The sequence below is a fragment of the Schistocerca piceifrons genome, chromosome 7 (genome assembly GCF_021461385.2).
Source record: "Schistocerca piceifrons isolate TAMUIC-IGC-003096 chromosome 7, iqSchPice1.1, whole genome shotgun sequence".
NCBI lineage: Eukaryota > Metazoa > Arthropoda > Insecta > Orthoptera > Acrididae > Schistocerca > Schistocerca piceifrons.
Window position 1 is genome coordinate 386931534 of NC_060144.1, and position 24446 is coordinate 386955979.

General features: G+C 37.9%; 1 protein-coding gene across 1 annotated transcript in view; it reads left to right on the forward strand.

The window, feature by feature from the left end:
- Nucleotides 1-24446, forward strand: part of LOC124805720 (sialin-like) — a 60466-nt gene that overhangs the window by 23360 nt on the left and 12660 nt on the right. The window contains exons 5-9 of the mRNA XM_047266289.1: nt 5680-5836; nt 6079-6323; nt 8919-9077; nt 13132-13261; nt 19174-19415. Of these exons, the coding sequence (XP_047122245.1) occupies nt 5680-5836; nt 6079-6323; nt 8919-9077; nt 13132-13261; nt 19174-19415 (933 nt within the window). The remainder of the gene's footprint in view (nt 1-5679; nt 5837-6078; nt 6324-8918; nt 9078-13131; nt 13262-19173; nt 19416-24446) is intronic.

A 24446-nucleotide genomic window follows, 5' to 3' on the forward strand; every position in this document is an offset into this window, starting at 1 on the left:
GTGGTTGCACCTACGGTACGGCTATCTGTATCGCTGAAGCACGCAAGCCTCCCCACCAACGGCAAGGTCCATGGTTCATGGGGGGGTTTTCACAACATTATATTGGAAAAATGTTACTACAATATCATTTTCAGTTGTGTATAATTAGACATATTGACTTGTTTCACAGAAAAATTAATTTTAAACATAATACTGAAAAATAATGAAATTAGACATAAATAAGGGGAATTATATGGTATGGTAGCCCTCTAACCCCATCCAGGAAGAACATTGCCATTTTAACCTGAAGGGTGTGCTTTAGAAGATGTAAGAGCTGGGAAGTTTTGCCCTCTAGAAATTTCTAGAGCATTCTAGAAGATTTGAGAGTGTTTAAGAATGTTCCAGAACATTTGAGAGAATTCCACAATATTCCAGAATGTTCTGGAATGTTTCAGACTGATCCAGGATGTTCAGGGATAGTGTGGAACATTCAGCAAGATTCCAGAATGTTTGGGAACATCACAGAACATGCCAGATCATTGTCGAACATTCCAGAACACCCTCAAATGTTGTGGAATGTTCTGGAACATTGTCTGCCATTTGAAGCCTTTCTAGTATATTCTGGAATTCACCCTGGTGGGGCTACCCAGTGGTAGGGGTATAAAGTAAGACCTGTCGCAGGTTCAAGCATCAGTTTCTTATCAGTGACAAAGATAGGATCTGAAAAACAATAAATAAAAACAAACAGTGAAGTGTGAGTAGTCAAAGTGATACAGTGACTGCATATAAATCAAGTGTGAAAAATTTGTAAAGTGTACTTAGTGTATTTGTTAGTAAAACATTTATTTTATTTATACTTTAGTCAATGCCCAAATGTAAAAGAGGAAGAGCTCTTGCCAGTTCTGAATCAAAATGGCAAAAACAAAAAGAACAATGAAAAAACAAAACAGACAAAGAGTGCGAAGCATGTTTAAGTTCCCAACAAATAACAATGAGCACTGTGAAAAGCAGGGAAAACAAAGAAAAACAAAATGAACAGATTGAAGAATCAATAATTGCAACACAGTCTTATAATAAAGGACTGCAAACTCAAGCCAGCCATGAAAATATCACCCTAAGAGAAGCACAGACAAGTAAACAGTACAACATAACAAATGAAGCATTTCACTATGACCTGACAAAATAATGTAGCAAACACAAACATCTCGTAATTGGAAAAAATGAATAACATCTACCAATTTTGCAATGCAAAAAAATTCAATAGAGAAACATCAGGATTCTGTTGCCTGAATGGGAAAATTCAATTACCACCACTGAACACACCACTGCAGGCAGTTTTACGTTACATGATTGGGGAAACTCCAGATTCAAAACACTTCAAAATATAAAAGCGTACACCACCTGCTTCCAAATGATTTATTTTGGCACCACTTTGTTCAACACTAACAGAGCTCAAACTGATTACTTTTTTTCCCATTCAAGGAAAAATCTATCAAAACTTGGGATCATTACTATCACTACCCAATGGAGACCGTAAATTCCTGCAAGTACGTTTCATCAGAAATGAAGAAACAGAAATTGATCAACAATGCACAAATATCAGTGGATTGAGATGAGAAGTAGTCTAAGATGTACAGAAGATCTTACACAAATAGAATCAACTGTTTTACATATTCAAAACAGCAGTAGACCGAATGATTTTTGATGACTATAAAGTTATAATTTGAGCTGACAAAATACCACCAGTAGATCATGAAGATAAAACATGAACATCAATTTAATCCACCTCAGATAGACAAAGTTGCCACTGTAATTAAGACACAAGCGTGACATAATTGTACAACAAAGAAGAGGAGAACTACAATGCATTGCAGAGACACACTGTTCATTTGGTGCCCTCCAATATCCATTAATATTGCTGCATGAAGAGGATGGATATCATTTTTACATGAAACAAATCCAACCTGAAACAGGTGCAGAAACAAACCAAAAAGTCACCTCCAAGGAGTTCTATGCTTACTGTTCAATGATCAGAGACAATGAAACATACAATTCTTTGCACTCACTGTTTATTCTAATAATTCCTGGTAGATATGTATGCAAAAATAGAAGTCGAATGGATAATTTACATAAGACTAAATCAGAAGAAACTATGTATAGAAGACTACAGCCACCTTCAAGACGCAATCATAAATTATGGAAACTCTGATGACATTGGAACAATAGTAATCTTACCCTCATCATACATAGGAAGTCTGAGGCACATCCATAGGCACTTTCAAGATGCCATGACCTCCACAAGAAAATATGGGTGACCTGACCTTTTCATAACATTCACATGCAACTCATTGTGGCCAGAAATCAAAGAACAACTAAGATATGGACGAGCCCGTCTGCATTGACAAGACATAATAGCATGAATTTTCTGACAAAAACAAATAAGATCTATCAAAGTTATGACAAAATACCACATCTTTTGAACCATTAGATGCTGGATGTACATAATTGAATGGCAAATATGACTGCCTCATTCATACAATCTTATATGGCTGCATAACAGAATTCAATCAACAGGTATCAACAAAATCATCCAAGCTGAATTTCCCAATCCCAATATGATTCAGAACTGTGTGACACAGTAGTGAAAATAAAGATTCACTGACCATCCAAGCCATTAAACCCCAAGTCCCTGTGTATGAGTGATGGAAAACGAACAAAAAAAATACCCAAAACCATACTTGGATGACACACAAACCAGAGTTGATGGCTATCCCAAATAAAGAAGATGATGACTCAAAAGTTGTGGCTTCAGCAAAAATATGAATATGAGGCAGCGATGTACTGGAAATAGACAATCAATTGGTAAAAAATGGAAAGGAGCATATGGTGTTGTTGGCCTGGAGGCCCCACCTGGGAAGTCTCATTTCAATCAACGCCACATTGGGCGATTTGCATGCTGGTGAAGAGGATGAAATGATGATGAGGACAATAAAACAAACAGTCCAAGAGCGGAGAAAATCTCCAATCTGGCCACGAATCGAACTCAGGCGCACTTGCATGGGAGGCAAATACATTACCACCCAGCTAAGCAAATCAATGGGTAGTAGCGTACAACAAACTACTTTCCAAAATGTTCCAAGTACACATAAATGTAGAATACTGCAATTTAGTGAAATCCACCAAATATGTCTGTAAGTACGTGAACAAAGGCAGTGACAAAGAGTATTTCAAATAGCCAAAGACAGCAGACAACAAAACAGAAATCACAATATCCCCAAGTACAAAACAGGAAGATACATCAACAGTAATGAAGCAGCAAGGCAGATTTTCGCTTTTCCCAGACACGAATGCAAACACACTGTGCAACATCTAGACGTGCATTTAGAGAATGAACAGAGAGTTTATTTGATAGAAGACACCAACGGAAAAATTGCAAGTGAACCACCTTAGAATACAACATTAACAGCTTCTTATCAACTGTGCCAAACAGATCCATTCACAAAAACATTACCTATTATATGTGGAACACAAGAAGAAAAATCTTTCAATGATGAAAACAAGGAACTCCAGTAGAAGATCATCATGAAAACTGGTGCATTGGGCCAAGTATACATCCAAACAGCACTGAATGTTTGTATCTCCAGATGTCGCTACATGAAATACAAGGACCAACAGGTTTCACAGATCTCAAGAGTGTTGACAGTTACCAATACCAGACATGGAAATACAAGGACCAACAGGTTTCACAGGTCTCAAGAGTGTTGACAGTTACCAAAGCCAGACATACAGAGATGCATGACAATGCTTAGTACTATTCGAAAATGACAACCACTGGAAATTAACAAAACAAAAAGCCTCACTCACAGCCTCAGGTGAACGAATGAGAGACTTATTCACCATAGCGTTAATGACAAGCCCATTCTGAACTGACTATCAAATTCAATGATGACATCTTCAATGAAACACTCATTTACTTAGAAGATAAATGTTAAGCAACAAATAACCAGACCTTAGTACAGCTTGGGGTGCAAACTCCATGAAAAGATGGTATCAATGTGCTAAACTTCGAAATTACAAAGGGAAAAAAGCTACAACATCAATGAATTACTTCAATACATTGCTCACAGCAAACCACTCCTCAATAACAATCAAAAGGAAATTTACAATGTTGTCATGGACCAGATCAACATCAACAGTGGTGGAATTAGTTACCTGAAAACACCAGGCAGCACTGGGAAAACATTTCTTACAAATCTATTGCTGGTGGAAATGTGTGCTAAACAACACATTGAACTTGGACTGGTATCATCTGCCATTGCAGCCACATTAATGGAAGGTGGATGAACTGCCCATTCCACCAAACTACCATTGAATATAGCCAAAGAACAATTCCTGATATGTAAAATGTCAAGAGCATCTGGATGGGATGAACTTCTAAAGCAAGCTAAACTAACTCCTAAAGCGAGCTAAAATTATCTTCTGGTACAAATGCACAATGGCACACAAAAAATCACTTGAAGCCATGGACAGAACATTACAAGACTTGTGAGAAAATTCTGAAGTGATAGAAGGAACTCTACTCATACTCTCAGGAGATTTTGAACAAACAGAAGCAGACAAGCTTTAAAAAAATCACACATACAAATACTTTGACTAACAAAAAATATGAGAGTTGAACTACTGAAGGTGATACAACAGCATATTTTGTTCAACTTCTACCAATAGGTGAAGGAACATATCCTACTGACTGGATGATCAGCCTCATTAAACTCAGCAGTGATTTCTGCAACATTGCCACTGCTGAAAATGAACTCGTTGACCAAATTTATCCAAACATTGTTCACAACAATACCAATCCAGACTGGCTATTTGAAAGGGCAATTTTGGGAACTAAATATAATATTGGCGATGATATCAACTTTAATATTTAAAATAAAATTCCTGGTGAAGAGTGAATATACTAACCAACTGAAAAGATGGTAAAATCATTGAAGAAAATGTGAACTTTCCTACAGAGATTCTAAACTCTTTGCAAGTACCAGGAAATCCATTATTGGATTTCTGATTGTACTACTCAGAAATCTCAACTCACCAAAACTATGTAATGGAACAAGGATGATCGTCAAACAGCTATCAAATAACATCACTGAGGCTGAACTTATAACTGGAAAGTACAAAGGACGCACACTATTTATCCCCAGAATACCACTGATCTCCACTGAACTGCCATTTCAGTTTAAAAAACTGCAGTTTCCAATGAAATTAGCCTTCAGTTTTGCAGTTAACAAAGCACAAGGACAAACTTTAAAATATTGTGGCATCAAACTCAAAGAGTCCTGTTTCTCTCATGGTCAGCTGTATGTAACTTGTTCTCAAATAGGAAATTCAAAAACTTTGTACATATTCATCCTGGATAAGAAAATGAAAAATGCTTTTTATAAAAAAGTATTGTAAACAGTTAGAATATGTTTTCAATAATTTTTTACCTTTCATACTTTAACAAGAATTGTAAATAGAATATTCTTTCACTAACATCTTTTTTACATCTTATACTTTACAGTTCATCCTTTTATTCCAACAACCACACAGTCTCATATCAACTCCCTGAGCAAAGTGGTGTACCCCACCTAGTTATTTGTAAATATTGTGTTACAGTTTTTAACCCACTGACAAATATGCATATTTCTTTTATTCTTTCAGGGAGTAATAATTCCTGCAATGCATGTGATGTTTACAAAATGGTTTCCCGACCATGAACGTCAGAGACTATCTGGTGCCATATTTTCAGGTTATTATCAGATGTTTACTATTATATATGAATTGTTTACTTTTCTTGAAGGAAAAGTAAGAGCTAAAGGTAGAATATCTATTTTTGCTGCTTGTTAGTAAGGTAACATGCAAAATAATTTACTAAAACATTCATCAAATATTAAAAAGCCACCTAATTTTCTTACGTACATTTTCAGTTACATGTTGAGCTAAGTGATGAGTAACGTGAGGTGTCATTAAAGATGGTGTTTCATAAATACATATCTTGTACTTATTGATGAACTATTCGTAGAAAAGGATTGTGAAATTTTTACTTCCACTTGTTTGCAGCAAACTACATGGGTACCCTACTTTCAATGGCAGTATCAGGAACAATGGTGAAGAACTTGGGATGGCCCTCTGTATTTTACGTTTTTGGTGGTATTTCAACAGTTACAATAATTCCATGGGTATACTTTGTATACAGTGAACCTGAATCTCATCCAAGAATTACAGAGAAAGAATTAAGATATATTCTGGAAAATACTGGATGTAGTATGAAAGAAAAGAGTAGCAAAGAGCCAGCGGACAGCCAGGTACATTTCAATAATATTTATGGAAATTAAATAATAATCGTCTCTCAAGCTTATCACTTTGTAGAAATAACTGAATTTGCATGAATTTATAATTTTAATTTGTTTCTTTTCAGAAATAATTTTAATTTATGGGGGCTATTCATAAATAAACTTCCAATGGCTATTAAAAAAAAAAAAGATAGATAAAGTATTTTATATACAGTTTGTACCTACATGCAGAAACTACTCCACATAATTGCCACCCCTATTCAAACATTTGTCACCCTGTGACACCAGCTTCTTTATCCCTTCATCAAAGAATGTTGCTGCATGGTGCTTCAGCCAGTTGTTGACAGCATCTTTGGGTGCAGCGTCAATCATGAAGTGATGAGTGGCAGCTCGACCTTCATCTTGGAAAGTGATGAAAATCACTTCATGCCAATTCTGGACTATAGAGAGATTGTGCCGACTGAGACTCAACTCAGGACCTTGGCCTTTTGCGGCAAGTGCTCTACTGACAGAGCTACCAAAGCACAAGGTAGGAAATGAGGTACTGGCATAAGTAAAGGTGTGAGGGGGTGATTTGTGCTTGGGTTGCTCAGCCAGTAGAGCACTTGCCTGAGAAAGGCAAATGTCCTGCATTCGAGTCTCAGTCCAGCATACAGTTTTAATCTGCCAGGAAGTTTCATATCAGTGCACACTTCACTGAAGAGTAAAAACGTCATTCTACAGACAGAATGCTGAAAAATCTTCCAGCCAAAAATATGAGATTTACTTTCATTCAGTTCGCATTTTACGGTCACACATTGTTGTAAAGGAGAAGGACTTTTTTCCCAAATTGTTTGTTTTAGATTGATCCTAGGAGTTCCATAAGAGTTTGATAGTAAACCTGTGATGTCACTATATTCTCATTTGTTACTCTTATGAATTTCATTTGATATCTTGGAAAACTGTAACCATCATTTTGCAGTTTGACAGCATTTGCTTGAATGTTTTGCATTCACTGGAAAAATGAGTGTGCTTCCACTGATGGACTGTTCATTATTACTGTAATTCATGTACTGCACCCATGTCTTGTCCTCAGTCATGATTCTGTTCACAAGCTCATCCAACATCTTAGTGTAGTGTTGAAGGGATGTCACACCCAAATCCATTTTTTCAGTTTTATGTGTATCAGTTAGACATGTTGTTACCCACCGTGTACAAAACTCCTCATAACCTAACGTCTCTGAGACAGTGTTAAAGAGGGTCATCCTTGAAATCTGAGTCTTATCTTCAGAATGTTCAGAAATAGTGAGTCAAAGTCTCACATATACATTTTCATCAGCATGTTGCACAAGTTTATAAGTCACATCTGAATGTCTTTCCTGACCAATTTCATAATGAACATATGTGCAACCAGGCTCAAATTTTCTGTACTGCTCCGTCACACCACTATCACTCTTAACTCCATCCATGTACACACTACACAACTGACAAAAAATCTCAGCATCATTGACACCTTCTGCTTGCTTGAAGCGAATGACAGAACATAGCTCACAACTATAGGAGATGCAATAACATCATCTATTTAAATCACTTGCTGCTTATGCAGTGACAAACACAACAGAGCTGACTGACACATGACCTACAAAGTCTGTTTTTGAACCCCTCGCACAATGTAACTGCAAACATTTATTTTTAACAGCCAGTTGTGGGTTAATTTATGACTAGCCCTCATATTTATTTTTTCTGATAATATGTTATTAATCTAGTTATTTTCTTTTTTCGGATTTATGAAGTCCATTAAATCCTTCTTATTTTAAAAATAATACACTTTGGACTTTATTAAATATTCAGTATTTCTGTAATCTATGAGACATTATTTTCTTCAGCTGAAAATAGATAAAAGATTTGTAAAAACAAAGAATCATATAAAAATGTCTTTGTAGGAATAAAATTTCAAGTTTAGTTTTTTTATTTTTTATTTTCTTTATTTAATTTTATTTCTTATGTGGGACAAAGACATAGAAATGAGAGGAAATTATAATGATGTAAGAGTTTAATAGCAAATGACAAAGTAATTAGAATTAGAGTAACATTCAAGTTAGTTTGGAAGAAAAGTCAACCAATGAATTTGTATAGTAGCAGGAAAGAGGTGGGATGCTGTTCATTTATTGGAACAATATTGAGGCGAAAATAATTAACTAGTCAGGAGGTTTAAGAGATGAACATATTAATAGAAAAGAAAGAAAGAATAATAATCTTCATCATTTTTCAGGCTTCTTCAGTTCTCAATAGCAGATTTAAATGCATCAATAATCATTCTTTGACATTACAGTTACATCATACAGACTTTCGTCTTTTTAAAAATGACACACAGTTCCATTTTTTTCCTCTTGCTCTCTTCTTAGCTCATGCTGAAGAGGTGATCATAAAGCTTGAGATGTAGTATTCCTTTATATGCAAGTAATAACATTTTTTATCAATAACAGATACTTCACTTATGTTCATAATCATCTGATGTCTACTTTTGAACTTTTAATTTTCCAATTTAAGCTTTATTTACCCTGTATTAAAATTTGTATGATTACTGTTATGACAATAATGATAATCTGAAATTCTCACTTCTGTTAGGATAATTCAAACAGAACTAATCCATGGATTATGATACCATTGACTCCTGGCATGTGGGCACACTGTCTTGTTCTATTTGCTGTTGGATGGGTCAACTACACATTGCTTTCAGAATTACCAACATATATGCAAAACATTTTACACTTTGACATTGATGAGGTAAGTATATTATTTACTTCTTATGTAAGTATATTATTTACTTCTTATGTAAAATACTGCCCATTGATTACCATTACAAATGCTAGATGAGTCATTATTGCTTACATACAAGTAAACATGACAAATTAATTTTAGGTTTTCCTTGCATTTTTGAATAAGAAACAGTGTCTACCTCTACTATGGCCATCAGAAAGTTTGAAGATTATAGTTCACTGAATAATTATCATTAACTAAAACATTTATCTAAAATAAGTAGTATTCATAAGATTATTTAAATCTTACTATTTATTAAAAAAGTACCCTTAACTGAATTTCTTGGGTAAAATACAAAATGTGAGCTACTGACAAACTGAATAAATGTAATTTTTCGTCAATAAATTAGTATAATTTAGTTTATTTAATCAAAATAAGTGATGGTGAAAAGAGCTAAAAAGACCAAATGGGTCCTTCTGCTGAGTAGAAATGTATTTAATTGCAAATATTGTTTTCTGAAATGTATGCTTAATACCATTAAAATGAGTGTAAATTCTTACCTGATGCAGTCGAATATAAATGTCTTAAATTCAAAATCTTCCAGCAACCTAAGCTACAAACTTGATGATTTACAAATTCTTCACTCAGAATGTAAAATTATATAAACTGTTTGTTTAAATGAACATTGTCTTAGCTAGATACAATAATATTTTAAATAAAACTGAAAATTTCAAAACTGAAAGCAACTACTGCAAGGGGGAAAAAAATATTGTGGAAATTGCTGTGTATTCCTGAATTCTGCTATAAGCTATGTAGTGAAAACACATTTCAATTACTTGAATGAAGATTGTATACTTGGAACCCTCTGCATAGAGCTTAAGGACCTCAACATGTTAGTCATTTCAGTTTACAGAATTCCAGAAAGAGCATTAATTACACCATTCCTCTCTAAATTCCAATACATGCTGGATAAACTAAAGAAAGAAAAAATGTTTAACAGTTGCTGATTTTAATAAAAACAATGCAAATGACAGCAAAAAATCAACAAAATTTATTGATTCAATTAAAAAGCATGGTTTTAAACTAAATTTTTCAGAGTCCACCAGAGAAAATACTCACTCAGCAACATGCACTGATAACATTGTAATAAATTACTTCTTTGATATGTACATAAATTCTGATTAGACTTAGGACTTTCTAATCACTCAGCCTTGTTTTTCTCACAGTCAAAAACTGATAAATATAATACAAGAAACAACTTAGGTATATTACAAGAAGTTCCAATAAAAGAAATATTGAAATATTCTATGAGAAACTGAGTAAAGCTACATGGTCTGACAAGGACAGTGATTTAACAAATGAAAGCTTTAGTAAATTTTTAAATAGTTTTCTTGGAGTATTTAATGAAACTTTCCCACAAGAACATATTGCAATAAAGTATTTAGTAAGATAAGGTGGATCACACCTCTACTCAGTGAGAGGAAAAGAAAGTTACACAATCATCTGAAGTACAACAAAGATTCTCATTTTGTAAAAGATGTTAAAACTATAAAATTATTTTTTTAAAAGCTGAAAAAGATTAAAAACAAATGCAAATAATAAAGTCATTTTAGGGTAAAAAATAAAACAATGGCAGTATGGTCTTTAGTTAAGTCTAACTTGGGTTTAAAAAATTACAAGCAAGACATTTCAAAAATTAAACTTAAGGAAAAATTGTTTTAAATCCAGCTCAAATATCTGAGTATTTCAATGAGTACTTCATAAATGTATAAAAATCTGATTTAGATGTACCGAATTATGAGCACAAAGTAAATAGTTTTGGGTTGAAAGACGGTGTCAGTGGATGTCTTATAAATACAACATGGTCTCAACAAATGATGTTAAAAATGTCATACTGTCCTTAAAAACCAAAGACTCTACAGGTTGGGATGGGTCACCATCAAAGTAATTAAAGAAAGTTACAACATGATAGCTCACCCTCTATCTCTCATAATGAACAAAACATTTAAGAAAGGTTGCTTTCCAGTTCTTTTAAAACAAGTAGAAGTATTTTAAAAAGGTTCAAAAGATGATAGGTGAAGTATTCTATTTCTATACTCCAAATCATATCCAAAATATTTGAAAAAATTGTTGCTTAACATATTCAAAGCTTCATTACACAGTACAATATCGTTTCAGATAATCAATATGACTTACAACAAAGTAAAACCACACCAGATGCCATAAATGAGTTTATTGAAAAAATTTCTTCATTGTTAGACAGGAAATCTAAATTTGCAGGAATATTCTGTGATCTTCCAAAAGCATTTGATTCTGTAAGCCATGCCCCGCTGTTTTTCAAACTCGATAGGTCTGGAATAAATGATATGCTTTGAATTGGTTTGAATCATATCTCACTGAGAAAGAACAAATGGTAATAATTACATCAAATGGAGCAGTTTACTTCTCAGAGTGGAAAACTGTATCACAAGGTGTTTCTCAAGGCTCAGTCCTTGGGCCAATTTTATTCCTGTTCTCTGAAAATGATTTGCTCTCAATATAAATATTCATCCACTGAAAATGTAAATGCTGAAAATATACCACAGAGTGTCATGAAGGACTTGGAAACATGGTTCACTCTAAATCAATTAATGTTAAACATTTCAAAAACCCATATGATGAGTTTTAAAACAAAAATGTCAAAATCTGAAGAAATATTTATTATTCACAAAAATCAAAAAATAACTCAGCTCTGTCAAATTCCTAGGAGTAGATTTAGATAGAAATTTCAAATGGAGAACACATGTAGAATATCTAGCAAATAAATTAAACAGGCTTTCATTTTCAATGGAAATTTTAGCCAGTGCTACTTATATAGACACTAGGGAAGTGTAATACTAAAACTTTTTTCAATCCATTATTAGACACAGCATATTTCTTGAGGAGGCTCAGGAAACATTATAAAAATTTTAAAGCTACAAAAGACAATCATTCATAACATGTGCACTGCAAAGCCAAGGGCATCGTGTTGACCATTATTTAAAGAACTAAAAATATTTACTGTCCCCTCATTATACATATTTGAGATGATTCCTTTCCTATGCAGCAGAGCTGATCTATTTTAAAGAAATCATTTTCAACACTTGAACTACACAAGACATAAAGAAAATGTTATGCTCACTTTACATCACTTAAAATTGTATGCGCAGACCCCTTAATATATAGCCATGAAAATTCACAACAAAATAAAAGGGTGTGACATAACAAATATGAAGCTAAATACTTTAAAAAGCAAGTTACGTCATTTTCTAATTGAAATAAGCTACTACTCAGTTGAAGATTGCAATGACGAACTGATACTTTGAGCTGGACTCTTAAAATGAAATAAAAAGTTACCTGCTACTTATAGTGGATGCAAATTCTTCAAGAGCTTCAGGGAGAAGCGTGAATAAATTCTTCAATGAGTAATATTTTAAGTTTGACAAATTTTAAATAAGTAAATTCTTCAACAAGTAATACTGTAAGTTTAGCAAAATTTTTAAATAAGTAAACTGTGAGCCTGTCTTGTCTCCTGTACATCACTCTCATGTTTTGAAGTTCTGTATGTTATGAGAAAAGACATTTCACATTTCAAACGAGACAGCTATATGTGTTTTCCTCTGTGGCATTTAACAATTTATCTACACAGCTGAGAAAACAGAAAGTTTATTTTTAAATTTCAAGCTGATTTTGAATCAGCCCAGAAAGAATTAAAACACTCAAGAATTTTATACTGGAGCAATAATGTTGTAAATGTCTTATATGACAAGATTAGAATGAACCCTGCCATTTAATCTGGGGGTATAGCAAATTTTCAATATTTTTAATAGTTTTGGTGCTTTGAAGTATTTTGACAAAACCATGCATATAAACAAGAGATTAGGTTGTTGGAAATAGCCCTGGTAAAAATTCAAAGATTGTGGTCAGAGAGCTAAATATGTCCTTCTAATAAGTGGCAGTCACAGATGTGTAATGTCAGAAACTGTTCATAAAACCCTGGATAAGAGCTACCAAATTATGATGATGATCCATACTCTGAAAACCTTTTCTTTTTATTTTTCAGGCTGGATTTATATCTGCACTGCCTTACTTATTTGGTTGGATGAGCTGCAGCATATACAGTTTCCTAACACAGTGGTTCATACAAAAGGGCATGCGTAAGATTGTTGCTTTCAAAATATGGGATGCAATAGGTAATTATTATTTTTATACAAAACTGTCTTCTGCTGCTCTTTTATTGTCAAATGGATGAAGCTTCTTTATAATTACTAACCCTCTCTTATTGACACAAAACTCTAACAGTTCCAGTAAGTATATGAGTAAAGATAAGCAAAAATCTATTCCCCAAATGTAATGCAATTGATGAGTAGAACATTTCTGCATAAAGTATATCCAGAATAAAGTACAATTAAAGAGTATTTCATCCATTGTAAGTGTATAAGCTTCTGCCCCATTCAGTACATTTGATGTATTATGTTTCTGTCTTCATAAAAATTTGCTGAAACCACAAATTACTGTTGCTGATCTGAAATTGTATCAGATAAAATCTACGAACTAAGCAGCCATTTCTAGTAAGAGATTCTGTTTATAGTTTAGAAGATAGCAGAGGTGTTAATTATCACCATAAAAGCAACTGGATCACAGCATCCAGAAGGTAAGACCTATTCATCCAGTGCAGAAAAAAGAATGATCAAGTGGAAAATTGTTCTTTTATATTGTAAAATATTAAAATAATAATTAACAAGAATTTTATTGCACTCACATATAGCCTTCCACTGCAGCTCATCCTCTGTCATCTGCCAAAGCCAAAAAAATGTTTTTATTTGTGTCTATTTGATTATTTTAAAACAACAATGTAGGAAAAGACAGATTGCTACTTACGGTAAAGAAGACACATTAAGTTGCAGACTGGCACAATTAAAGGACACTTATATAAAGCTTTCAGCCACAGCCTTCACCAGTAAAAAAGAGACACAAACACCATTCACACATACAAGCAAGTGGACCTCATGGACATGATTGCCAACTCCAGCATCTTGAGCCAGAATGCAACCATCACATGGAATGCAAGCATCAATCTGGTGGGAGTGGGAAAGGGGAAGGTATGGTACTGTATTTGTGTAGAGAGAGATGAACACTGTCTGGTGGAGAGTACAGGCATAGTGCCAGGAAGTTGTGGAGAAGGGAGGTGGGGAAAAAAGGAGCATATAAGGAGAGGAGTGGGGAAAGATGGACAGATGTGTTGGCAGAAGGCGGCAAATAAACAGGATGGGAGATGAGAACGGAGAGGAGATAACAGGACAGAGAGAGTGGAAACTGTTGGGTGGAGGGTGTGAGGACAGTATGCTACTGTAGCTTGAGAGTGGAATAATTATGGGAACAGGGAATATGTTGTAAGGATAACTCCCAAATGTGCAATTCAGAGAAGCTGTTGGTGGAGGGAAGGATCCAGATGGCTCAGATAGTGAAGCAGCCATTGAAACCAAGTGTGTTATGTTCAGCTACATGTTGTGCCACAGGGTGGTCTACTTTGCTTTTGGCCACAGTTTGGCAGCGGTTGTTCATGCTGGTGGACAGCTGGTTGATAGTCATACCAATGTAAAAAGCTGTGCAATGACATGGCTGCTTTCATATGTGGCCCGGCCTCTGATTGTGTAGGACAAACCTGTGACAGGACTGGAATAGGAAGTGTTGGGTGGATGGATTGGGCATGTTTTATAGCTGAGTCTTCCACAGGGAAAAGATCCTTGTGGCAAGGTGTTGGGATTGGGAGTGGCATGGGGATGGAAAAGGATGTTGTGGAGGTTGGGTGAGCAACGGAACATTGCTTTAGGAGGGATGAGAAATATCTTGGGTACGATGTCACTCATTCCTGAGTATCATGATAAATAATGAAAGCCCTGGCGAAGGATGTGATTCAGTCGTTCCAGTCCAGGTTGGTACTGGGTGCTGAAGGGACACTCCTTTGTGGCTGGTTTTTGGGTGTGGTGGGAGGATTGGGGGTGTGAGGGGAAATGGCACGGGAGATCTGTTTGTGGACTAGGTCTCGGGGATAGTACCTGTCTGTGAAGGCATTGGTGAGACCTCAGCACACTGAGCAACAGAGCTTTTGTCACTGCAGATAAGCTGTCCCCAGGTGGCCAGGCTGTATGGGAGGGGTTTTTATGTGAAAGGGATTACAGCTGTCAAAATACTTGTACTATTGGTGGTTGGTGGGTTTAATGTGGACAGAGGTGTGGATGGAGCCATCAGAGAGGAAGAGGTCAGCATCTAAGAGGGTGGCATGCTGGGTTGAGGTGGACCACCAGAAGTGGATGGGAGAGAAGGTGAAGAAACGAAGATAGAGTGTCTTGGCCCTCAGTCCAGATCATGAAGATATCATCAATGAATCTGAACCAGAATAGGATTTAGGTGTTTCGGGAGGCTAGGAAGGTCTCCTCTAGATGACCCACAAGAAGTTAGGCATAGGAGGGTGCCATGCAGATTCCCATGGTTGTGCAGGGGATTTGTTTATCTACCTTTCATTCAAAGGAGATGTAGTTGTGGGTTAGGACAAAGTTAGTAAGGTGTATGAGGAATGAGATAGTGGATTTGAGCCTGAAGGATATTGGGAAAGGTAACATTCAATAGTGGTAAGACCATGAGGATGTTGGTGTACAGGAAAGTGGCATCAACAGTGACCAGTAAGGATCCAGTGGGTGGGTAAAGGGGTGGGGATGGTGGAGAGTCGGTGAAGGAAGAGGTTGGTATCTCTGACATGGGAGGCTAGATTGTAGGCAATTGATTCGAGGTGTTGCTCAATGAGGGCCAAAATTATTTCAGTAGGGGCTCAATAACGAGCCACAATAGAGTGTCCAGGATTGTTGGGTTTGTGGATTTTGGGGAGCACATAGAAGGTGGATGTGCAAGGTGCCATAGAGGAGAGGAGGGAAATGTATTCAGGGGAAATGTCCCAAAAAGGACCTAAGGCTTTAAGCAGAGACTGGAGGTTGTGTTGGACTTGTGGGATGGGATAACTCTGGCAGTTTATAGGTAGAGGAGTCAGATAACTGCCAGAGTCCTTCTGCCAGGTAGTCACTGTGATTCATAAAAAGTGTTGGAACCTTAGTTTGCAGGTAGGATGATTAAGTCAGGATTTGTTTTGTGGCTGTGTATGGCTGTACCTTCTTCTACTGAAAGTTTGGTGTTCTGAGGAAGGGACCTGGAGGAGGATGGTGAGAATAAGTTAGAGATAAGGAATTCCTGGAAGATGACCAGTGGATGGTTAGCTGGGAGGGAAAGGGGGGAGGGGGTGAGGATGATCACAGTTAGATGGTGGTATGAACTGGAAAAGGCAGGGTTCAATGTCGGAAATAGGGTGGTTTGTTCGAAAGGCGGGAAAAAAGTGCTTTCATTGCAGGGATTGGGAGAAGGAAAGTAGGTCTTTGACAAGTCCAGCACAGTTAAATATGGGTGTAGGGCTACAGGTGAGGCATTTGGATAAGACTGAAACTTCTGTGGAGCTGGGGGGTTTGGTGAAAAGATTAACAACAGTGATACGGGGATGTCTTGGCTATGGATTTGGTGGAGAGCTGGTAGGGAGTTTTGGGGATTGTGCAATTTGAAAAGATCAGCTAGGCTGGGTTTAGCTGCTATGAGGGGTGGATGAGGAGGAACACTGTGGGTATGACAGGGTTTGGAAAGTGGTGCCCCAAGGTGGTTATAGGATGTCAGCACGTTGGATAACTCGTGGAGGTGGTATCTGGAATGCTGCTCTAGGTGCTGGAGAGCAAGGAATTCAATTTCAGTGATGTGATGCATGGGATTGTAGAGTAGTAGTAGTAGTAGTAGTATCTTGTGGAGCGAACAGAGGCGATTCTGGGTTGCCTGTGCCATGTAGATGTGTTTTTACAGTACCAGATTGTTTATGGCAAGGGACTGTCAGAATATGAAAAGGTGTAGGTTATTGTGAAAGAAGGGGTGGGATCCAGAAAAGGAATCCTTATGGTTAGGCCATTTGGGGGGAATTCCGTGGTTTAGGCAGCCTGTTGTTGTTCTTGTCCATGCACCAGACAGTGTTCGTCTTTCCCACACCCTTACACTACTACACTCCTGGAAATTGAAATAAGAACACCGTGAATTCATTGTCCCAGGAAGGGGAAACTTTATTGACACATTCCTGGGGTCAGATACATCACATGATCACACTGACAGAACCACAGGCACATAGACACAGGCAACAGAGCATGCACAATGTCGGCACTAGTACAGTATATCCACCTTTCGCAGCAATGCAGGCTGCTATTCTCCCATGGAGACGATCGTAGAGATGCTGGATGTAGTCCTGTGGAATGGCTTGCCATGCCATTTCCACCTGGCGCCTCAGTTGGACCAGCGTTCGTGCTGGACGTGCAGACCGCGTGACACGACGCTTCATCCAGTCCCAAACATGCTCAATGGGGGACAGATCCGGAGATCTTGCTGGCCAGGGTAGTTGACTTACACCTTCTAGAGCACGTTGGGTGGCACGGGATACATGCGGACGTGCATTGTCCTGTTGGAACAGCAAGTTCCCTTGCCGGTCTAGGAATGGTAGAACGATGGGTTCAATGACGGTTTGGATGTACCGTGCACTATTCAGTGTCCCCTCGACGATCACCAGTGGTGTACGGCCAGTGTAGGAGATCGCTCCCCACACCATGATGCCGGGTGTTGGCCCTGTGTGCCTCGGTCGTATGCAGTCCTGATTGTGGCGCTCACCTGCACGGCGCCAAACACGCATACGACCATCATTGGCACCAAGGCAGAAGCGACTCTCATCGCTGAAGACGACACGTCTCCATTCGTCCCTCCATTCACGCCTGTCGCGACACCACTGGAGGTGGGCTGCACGATGTTGGGGTGTGAGCGGAAGACGGCCTAACGGTGTGCGGGACCGTAGCCCAGCTTCATGGAGACGGTTGCGAATGGTTCTTGCCGATACCCCAGGAGCAACAGTGTCCCTAATTTGCTGGGAAGTGGCGGTGCAGTCCCCTACGGCACTGTGTAGGATCCTACGGTCTTGGCGTGCATCCGTGCATCGCTGCGGTCCGGTCCCAGGTCGACGGGCATGTGCACCTTCCGCCGACCACTGGTGACATCGATGTACTGTGGAGTCCTCACGCCCCACGTGTTGAGCAATTCGGCGGTACGTCCACCCGGCCTCCCGCATGCCCACTATACGCCCTCGCTCAAAGTCCGTCAACTGCACATATGGTTCACGTCCACGCTGTCGCGGCATGCTACCAGTGTTAAAGACTGCGATGGAGCTCCATATGCCACGGCAAACTGGCTGACACTGACGGCGGCGGTGCACAAATGCTGCGCAGCTAGCGCCATTCGACGGCCAACACCGCGGTTCCTGATGTGTCCGCTGTGCCGTGCGTGTGATCATTGCTTGTACAGCCCTCTCGCAGTGTCCGGAGCAAGTATGGTGGGTCTGACACACCGGTGTCAATGTGTTCTTTTTTCCATTTTCAGGAGTGTATCACTTCACCTTCAGTGCCCCCCTCCAGATTGTTGCTTGCATCCCATGTGATAGCCGCATTCCGGCCAGCAATGCTGGAGTTGCCAGGAATGTGTGCGTGAGGTGTGCTTACTTCTGTGTATGAGTGACATGTATATCTCTTTTACTGATAAAGGCTGCGGCCAAAAGCTTTATGTAAGTTTAACTTCTCATGGTTGGGATTCAGAGTCATATAATACTTCTTAAAAGACATTATAGTCACCGTTGAATGTATGAAATATTTATTATTACGATTGCAATTTCGTCCTTAATGTCTTCCAATTGTATCTGTCTGCAACTTAATGTATTTTCCTTATGGTAAGTAGCAATCTGTCTTTCCCTACATTGTTGATATTCCTACCTGGAGTTTCCATGGTTTGATTACTTCAAAATTTTTTGCCTACTAAGTAGATCTGAATAAACAGAACTTATGAGCATTTTACAAAGAAAATTGCACTGTTCTCACCATTCATTTTCTGAAAATTCTGCTTATGAGTGTAATCTCTATTTGATCATTAATAAAAATATAAGTGAAGTTAAATGTCTGAAAGAACTCATGTTCCCCATTTCTTTTTTTCACAGCCTGTATTGGACCTGCACTTTGCCTGTTGGGAGTGACACTTCTCGGATGTGATGTGACAGGAATTGTTGCGATGTTTGTCCTCACAATGGTTACACGGTGTGCAATTTATGGAGGTTCATACCTAAACCACATTGATATGTTTCCTCATGCTGCTGGAACTGCAGCAGGAATTGCACAGACATTCATCACTGTCCCAGGAATTATAACACCACTTGTTACAAGTGCATTCATTTCTGGACAGGTATGTTACCTTAAATGGAAGACTTCCACTAATATTAACATGACAGGTACTAAAATTCGACAACTATGACAGTATTTTAATTTTCTGCATTTATACCTTTAGATAAGAATTCTTGTTTGAATAGTAATCTGTTGCACTAGTGTGTAACGATATGTGTTCTTGTACTTTACTAGTACCACTTATGTCTACATTTGATACACATTTATGTATCTGGAAACAAGAGGAACAGCTATTAATGATATTTCACTGCTGTAAATTTCTTCCAGTAATCAGAATTTTCGTAACTCACTGAAAAAACTTTATATTACTGAATGACTGAAAACACACACACACACACACACACACACACACACACACACACACACACACACACACACACACACAAACACAGAAAGAGAGAGAGAGAGAGAGAGAGAGAGAGAGAGAGAGAGAGATATGAAAGACATGGACTATGGACACCATATGCTCTCTATGCCATTGGTGAAAATTTGCCTAGTATCCATATGGCATCCCTGACAGTTGAAGTTGACTTTGACCAGCTGCTTTGCACTTTTATTATGACCAATCACATAATGCAATTTTCTTATGCTCCTTTATCACCACAGTGTTGCAACAGTTTAGGCAGCTATTGCTTTCAGGTAGCATTCTCCATATCACAGTAAAAGATGGCAACAATCCAACCGTCTGTCAGAGATCTTTTTTTGCTGTATGGAGTAAAGTAATCACAACAAAATGGTGTGTGTATATGTGCAGCAGAGGAGTGGGGAGTGAATAGAAGAGATATAGAGAAGCACAAAACAAAGGAAGGACACAGAATGAGACAAATGAATGAGATAAGGAGATGTAGGATAAGGACTAGCAGAGTGTAAAGGAGATTGGAGGATGTTCTAGATAGACCATTTCTATCTGTGCAGTTCAGGGGATGGTGACTGGTGGGAGACGATTAATGTGGTATAGAAGCTGAAGTGACAGATTAAGTCACTGGTACAAAATGTTCAATTTCAACCTGAAGATTGCATGAAAATAAACAAAAGCAAAATGCAAACTGAAATAGGACATTTTTGTACAACTAAAGATCATGGACAATCCATAATGATGAACATGTCTAGTTTTGATCAAATCACTGCTGTTGCAGTGTGCTGCACATTCATTACCCAAATGGCTAGCCACAATTTAGTGCTGGCCATATAACCACAAAGGATGATTCACAGCAGCCACAGTACAGCTGCTTGATGACATAACTGTTTTCACATGTAGCCCTAACTCTGATTATATAGGAAAGTAATGTGAAGGATTAGCAACAGGAGGTAGTGGGTGGAGGAACAGCGTAAAAATTGTATCTGAGACGTCTACCAAGGAATGTCATATGAGGTGTTGGGCTGGAAGTGCAGGTTGGGCAAATGATAGAAGACAAATTTAGAGGGAGAAATCATTATTTTGAGTAAGATATGCATCATATCAAATGGCACACACTCCACTGCTCAAGCCAACACTGCCTTATGCCAGCCTATATGTCAGAGTCTGGCGCGATCCCACCAGAGAGCATGCCCAATGATCAGTGTCATTTGAGTAGTGGCACCATATAGGTTAATAGTAGTTTTATACCAGCTACTTGGTTTCAATGATAATGTTGGGTGGTGCCATTACTCTCTGTTCTCCTCCGAGCAGAAACTGATGGGGGAAAAGATGCAGGTGGTACTTGGTCTGGATGAGCTATCATCAGTGAAGGCAGTGGGTTGATATACACGGGTGTTGCTTTGGATTGCTAACACAGGATAAGATCCAATGGGAAATGCCTGAGACACCATGGGACTTGAGATTCTGCCAGAAATGGGAAGCAGATAGATGCCGGCCAGGGTGGTGAAGGTTAAGCTGATTCCATTGCCACTGCAGAAGTCTGTGGGTGGAAGCCACGGTATACAACATGGACCAATGGTGGGCAGAGATAATTCTGTATCCAGGTTGAGTGGCACCTGAACTGCCACACCCACACTGTAGTGCTCACTCAGAAGGCAGAGGGCTGGGCACTGGTCACAGTATATTCAAAATGGTGTGATGAGGATGACCAAAAAACCACTCTAACTGCCTGCTGCCCTCAGCTGTGGTCGTCCTGTAAATAGCTAGAAACCTACAGAAAGCATTAGATGTGTTGTTTCACATCATTTCCTTGTGCAGCTGGGTTTTAAACATGGGGATCTCTCTGCGTGATTGTTGGAGGCCAGGTGAAAAGGTGTGGTGTGAATGTGTTGAAACCTATTACAGGTGGAAAAACTTTTCTGGTAAGATGTAAACACAATCCCATTATGAGAAATCAAAATGCATGAGCCTGTGTACTGTGGCCAGGGGTGTGGACTGTTGACTATGGGGAATAGGTGTTAGCATGTCTTCATGAGTGAGCCTATCCAGCTCTGTTTCAGTGTTGCCAAGCACAATGGGTGGTCTTTGAAAAAAGGATGGGCTGCAATCACTTTAAGCTTTAAAATAGTTGTTGTTTGGGTATGCATATCACATGGAGTCTTTAATGCACTGCAAGGCCCTTCAGACTGCACAGTATGCAAAAGTGTGGGAATAGCCTATCCCAGAAACATTGTCCACTTTGGTCTCAGCTGCTACCCGAAAATTTACTGGCCAAGTGACTCGATTATAAGAATTAAAACAGCAGACTTTCCTAGCAAAGGCAAGTGATGATATCAACAAGCTCAAAGATTTGTCTCACCTGCCTGCAACTCTAAACTTAAGTAGACTGATTTAAAAATGACACAGAAGTACCAGTGTCAAAAAGTAATCCAAGAGGGTGTTTGTCAACGACTGTGTCCATGTACATAAAATAAAGAAAAGGCAATAACTCACCTATAGCTGACTGGCACATGATGCATGGAAACACACAACAGAAAACAGAATTTACACTAGCTTTTGGGCTCTTGCTCTTTCTCTAGTTAAAGTACACACATTCATGCAGACACCCACACACATACGTCCATGGCAAGAGATGTGTCCAATTACATTTTTCTGGGCTACATCTCTAGAACTGGCAATTCTACAGATTGCTCACTCACTTGGGGAGTAGGAGGGAGGGATGGTGGAAGAGCATACACATGCAGCACAAGTTTCTGGCTTTGTGTATCTTACTTCTAGCATCTTGAAATACAGTTGGTTTGAAGAGAGCTCTGATGCAAAAAACTCAAAATCAGTATGCTACATTTCAATCTTCCAGTGTAGTGTTCATAAAAAAAATTACCATCTTTTTATCAGCAAAAGTTGATAGCCACATGTAACATGTACAGTGCAGAACTAACATCAAATACTGCCAGTTTGACAAACACTGTGTTGTGTTTTGGACAGTGGAGAGAGATACAGACGCTATCTTACTATGTCTTTTATATTCCATCATAGTGGGAAATGTGCCAGTTCATTTGAAATATATTTATACTGTGTATGTGTGTATTGTTCCTCATAACAGCTTAATTCATCTTCACCTAAAAGAATTTGACCATTCAAAAACACCTTGAAGTCACTGAAGTAATGGAAAATCGCCAACTCTTTTCTTCTTTATACAGCAAAATATTCAGCAGTGGAGTAAAGTACTATATGTGGTTATGGGTGTATCTGCCATTCCATACTTAGCCTATCTGTTATTTGGGACAGTTGAGGAGCAAGAAACACGATGGATGAACAAAAGGAAGGAAAAGGATGTGCCGAAGGTCTAACAAGTGCTGCAGGTGAGTCACTAAAACATACTCACTTCTTCCTTGTATAACAAATTCTTTGTACATTCGAGTATGCTTTATGACGACAGCATCAACATGAAGTTTCCATGACACAGACAGGCCGCAGAGGCAGCAACTTACAGAATGGTGCTACATTTTGCTCACATAAGAATTGTGAAGATAAGATTACAAAAATTAATTCACACACAGAAGCATTCAAACAATCATTCTTCCTGTGCTCTATATGTGAATGGAACACAAAGAAACCCAAATAACTGGTACAATGGGACGCACCCTCTGTCTTGCACCCCACAGTGGTTTGCAGAGTATGGATGTATATCTAGATGTAGATGATTTTATTCTGTGATGCAGAAATTACTGAGTTCTTCAAATATTTTTCATTCTACTGTCAATTTCATTGTGAGAAGTTAAGAAGCACTTTCAGCTTAACACTGAATAAAAGGAGGAACACTCATAGTAATATGGTATACAAAGGAAAATTTCTTCAGAAATTAAAGATGAGGAAGATAGAAATCAAAACGAAAGGAGCATGATTGATTAGAGCATTTGCAAAATATGATTACAGACTGAACAATGTTAAAACTGAGTTGAATGACACTTACAGAATAAAGTGTCATATATGACTTTTTTATGCCTTCTATTTTATTATTTCTTGTGACTTCTTATCTCCTGAATAAGTACCTCTGAATTTTCTTTAAAAAATTAGTTTACTAATACTTACACGCTACTAACTTCATGCTTATCAAATACAAAGTTTTTTTTATTGAATTTTAGATAACTATCTGGTCAACAGAATTGCACTAACATAGAAAAAATCTTGAAATAGTGAAATTAAGCTTGAAGTCAATGGAAGCTAAAAATTAAGTAAGAACTAACAGTAAAAGGTAATAATCAGTAAAATGTACAAAGCTTTGTTGTACCCTTTTTCACACTGTATTTGTATAACACACATTATATAAACATTACATCTTTCTAAAAAGGATATTTGATTACAATAGCCTCAATTCAATAATTATTTATTTTGTCATATTAGCTACAATGCTACATTGTTTCTAGGAAGCTGTTACTTTTATCTGTTTTTATTGATGTTTTGAATGTTACTGAAGCTCTGGAAATCCAACCAAAAAATGTTGTAAATGGTTCTCAACCTCACACACTGTGCAAATTTCCTGATATTTGTACGAAGGAAGAAGTAAAAGAAATGATTTCCCCTAGTGCTGAGTTGTTGAGCTGCAGACACACACAAATAATTACAGCTTGCAACTGTCTTGTTCACTCTTTTCTTTGTACCTATCACTAAGTG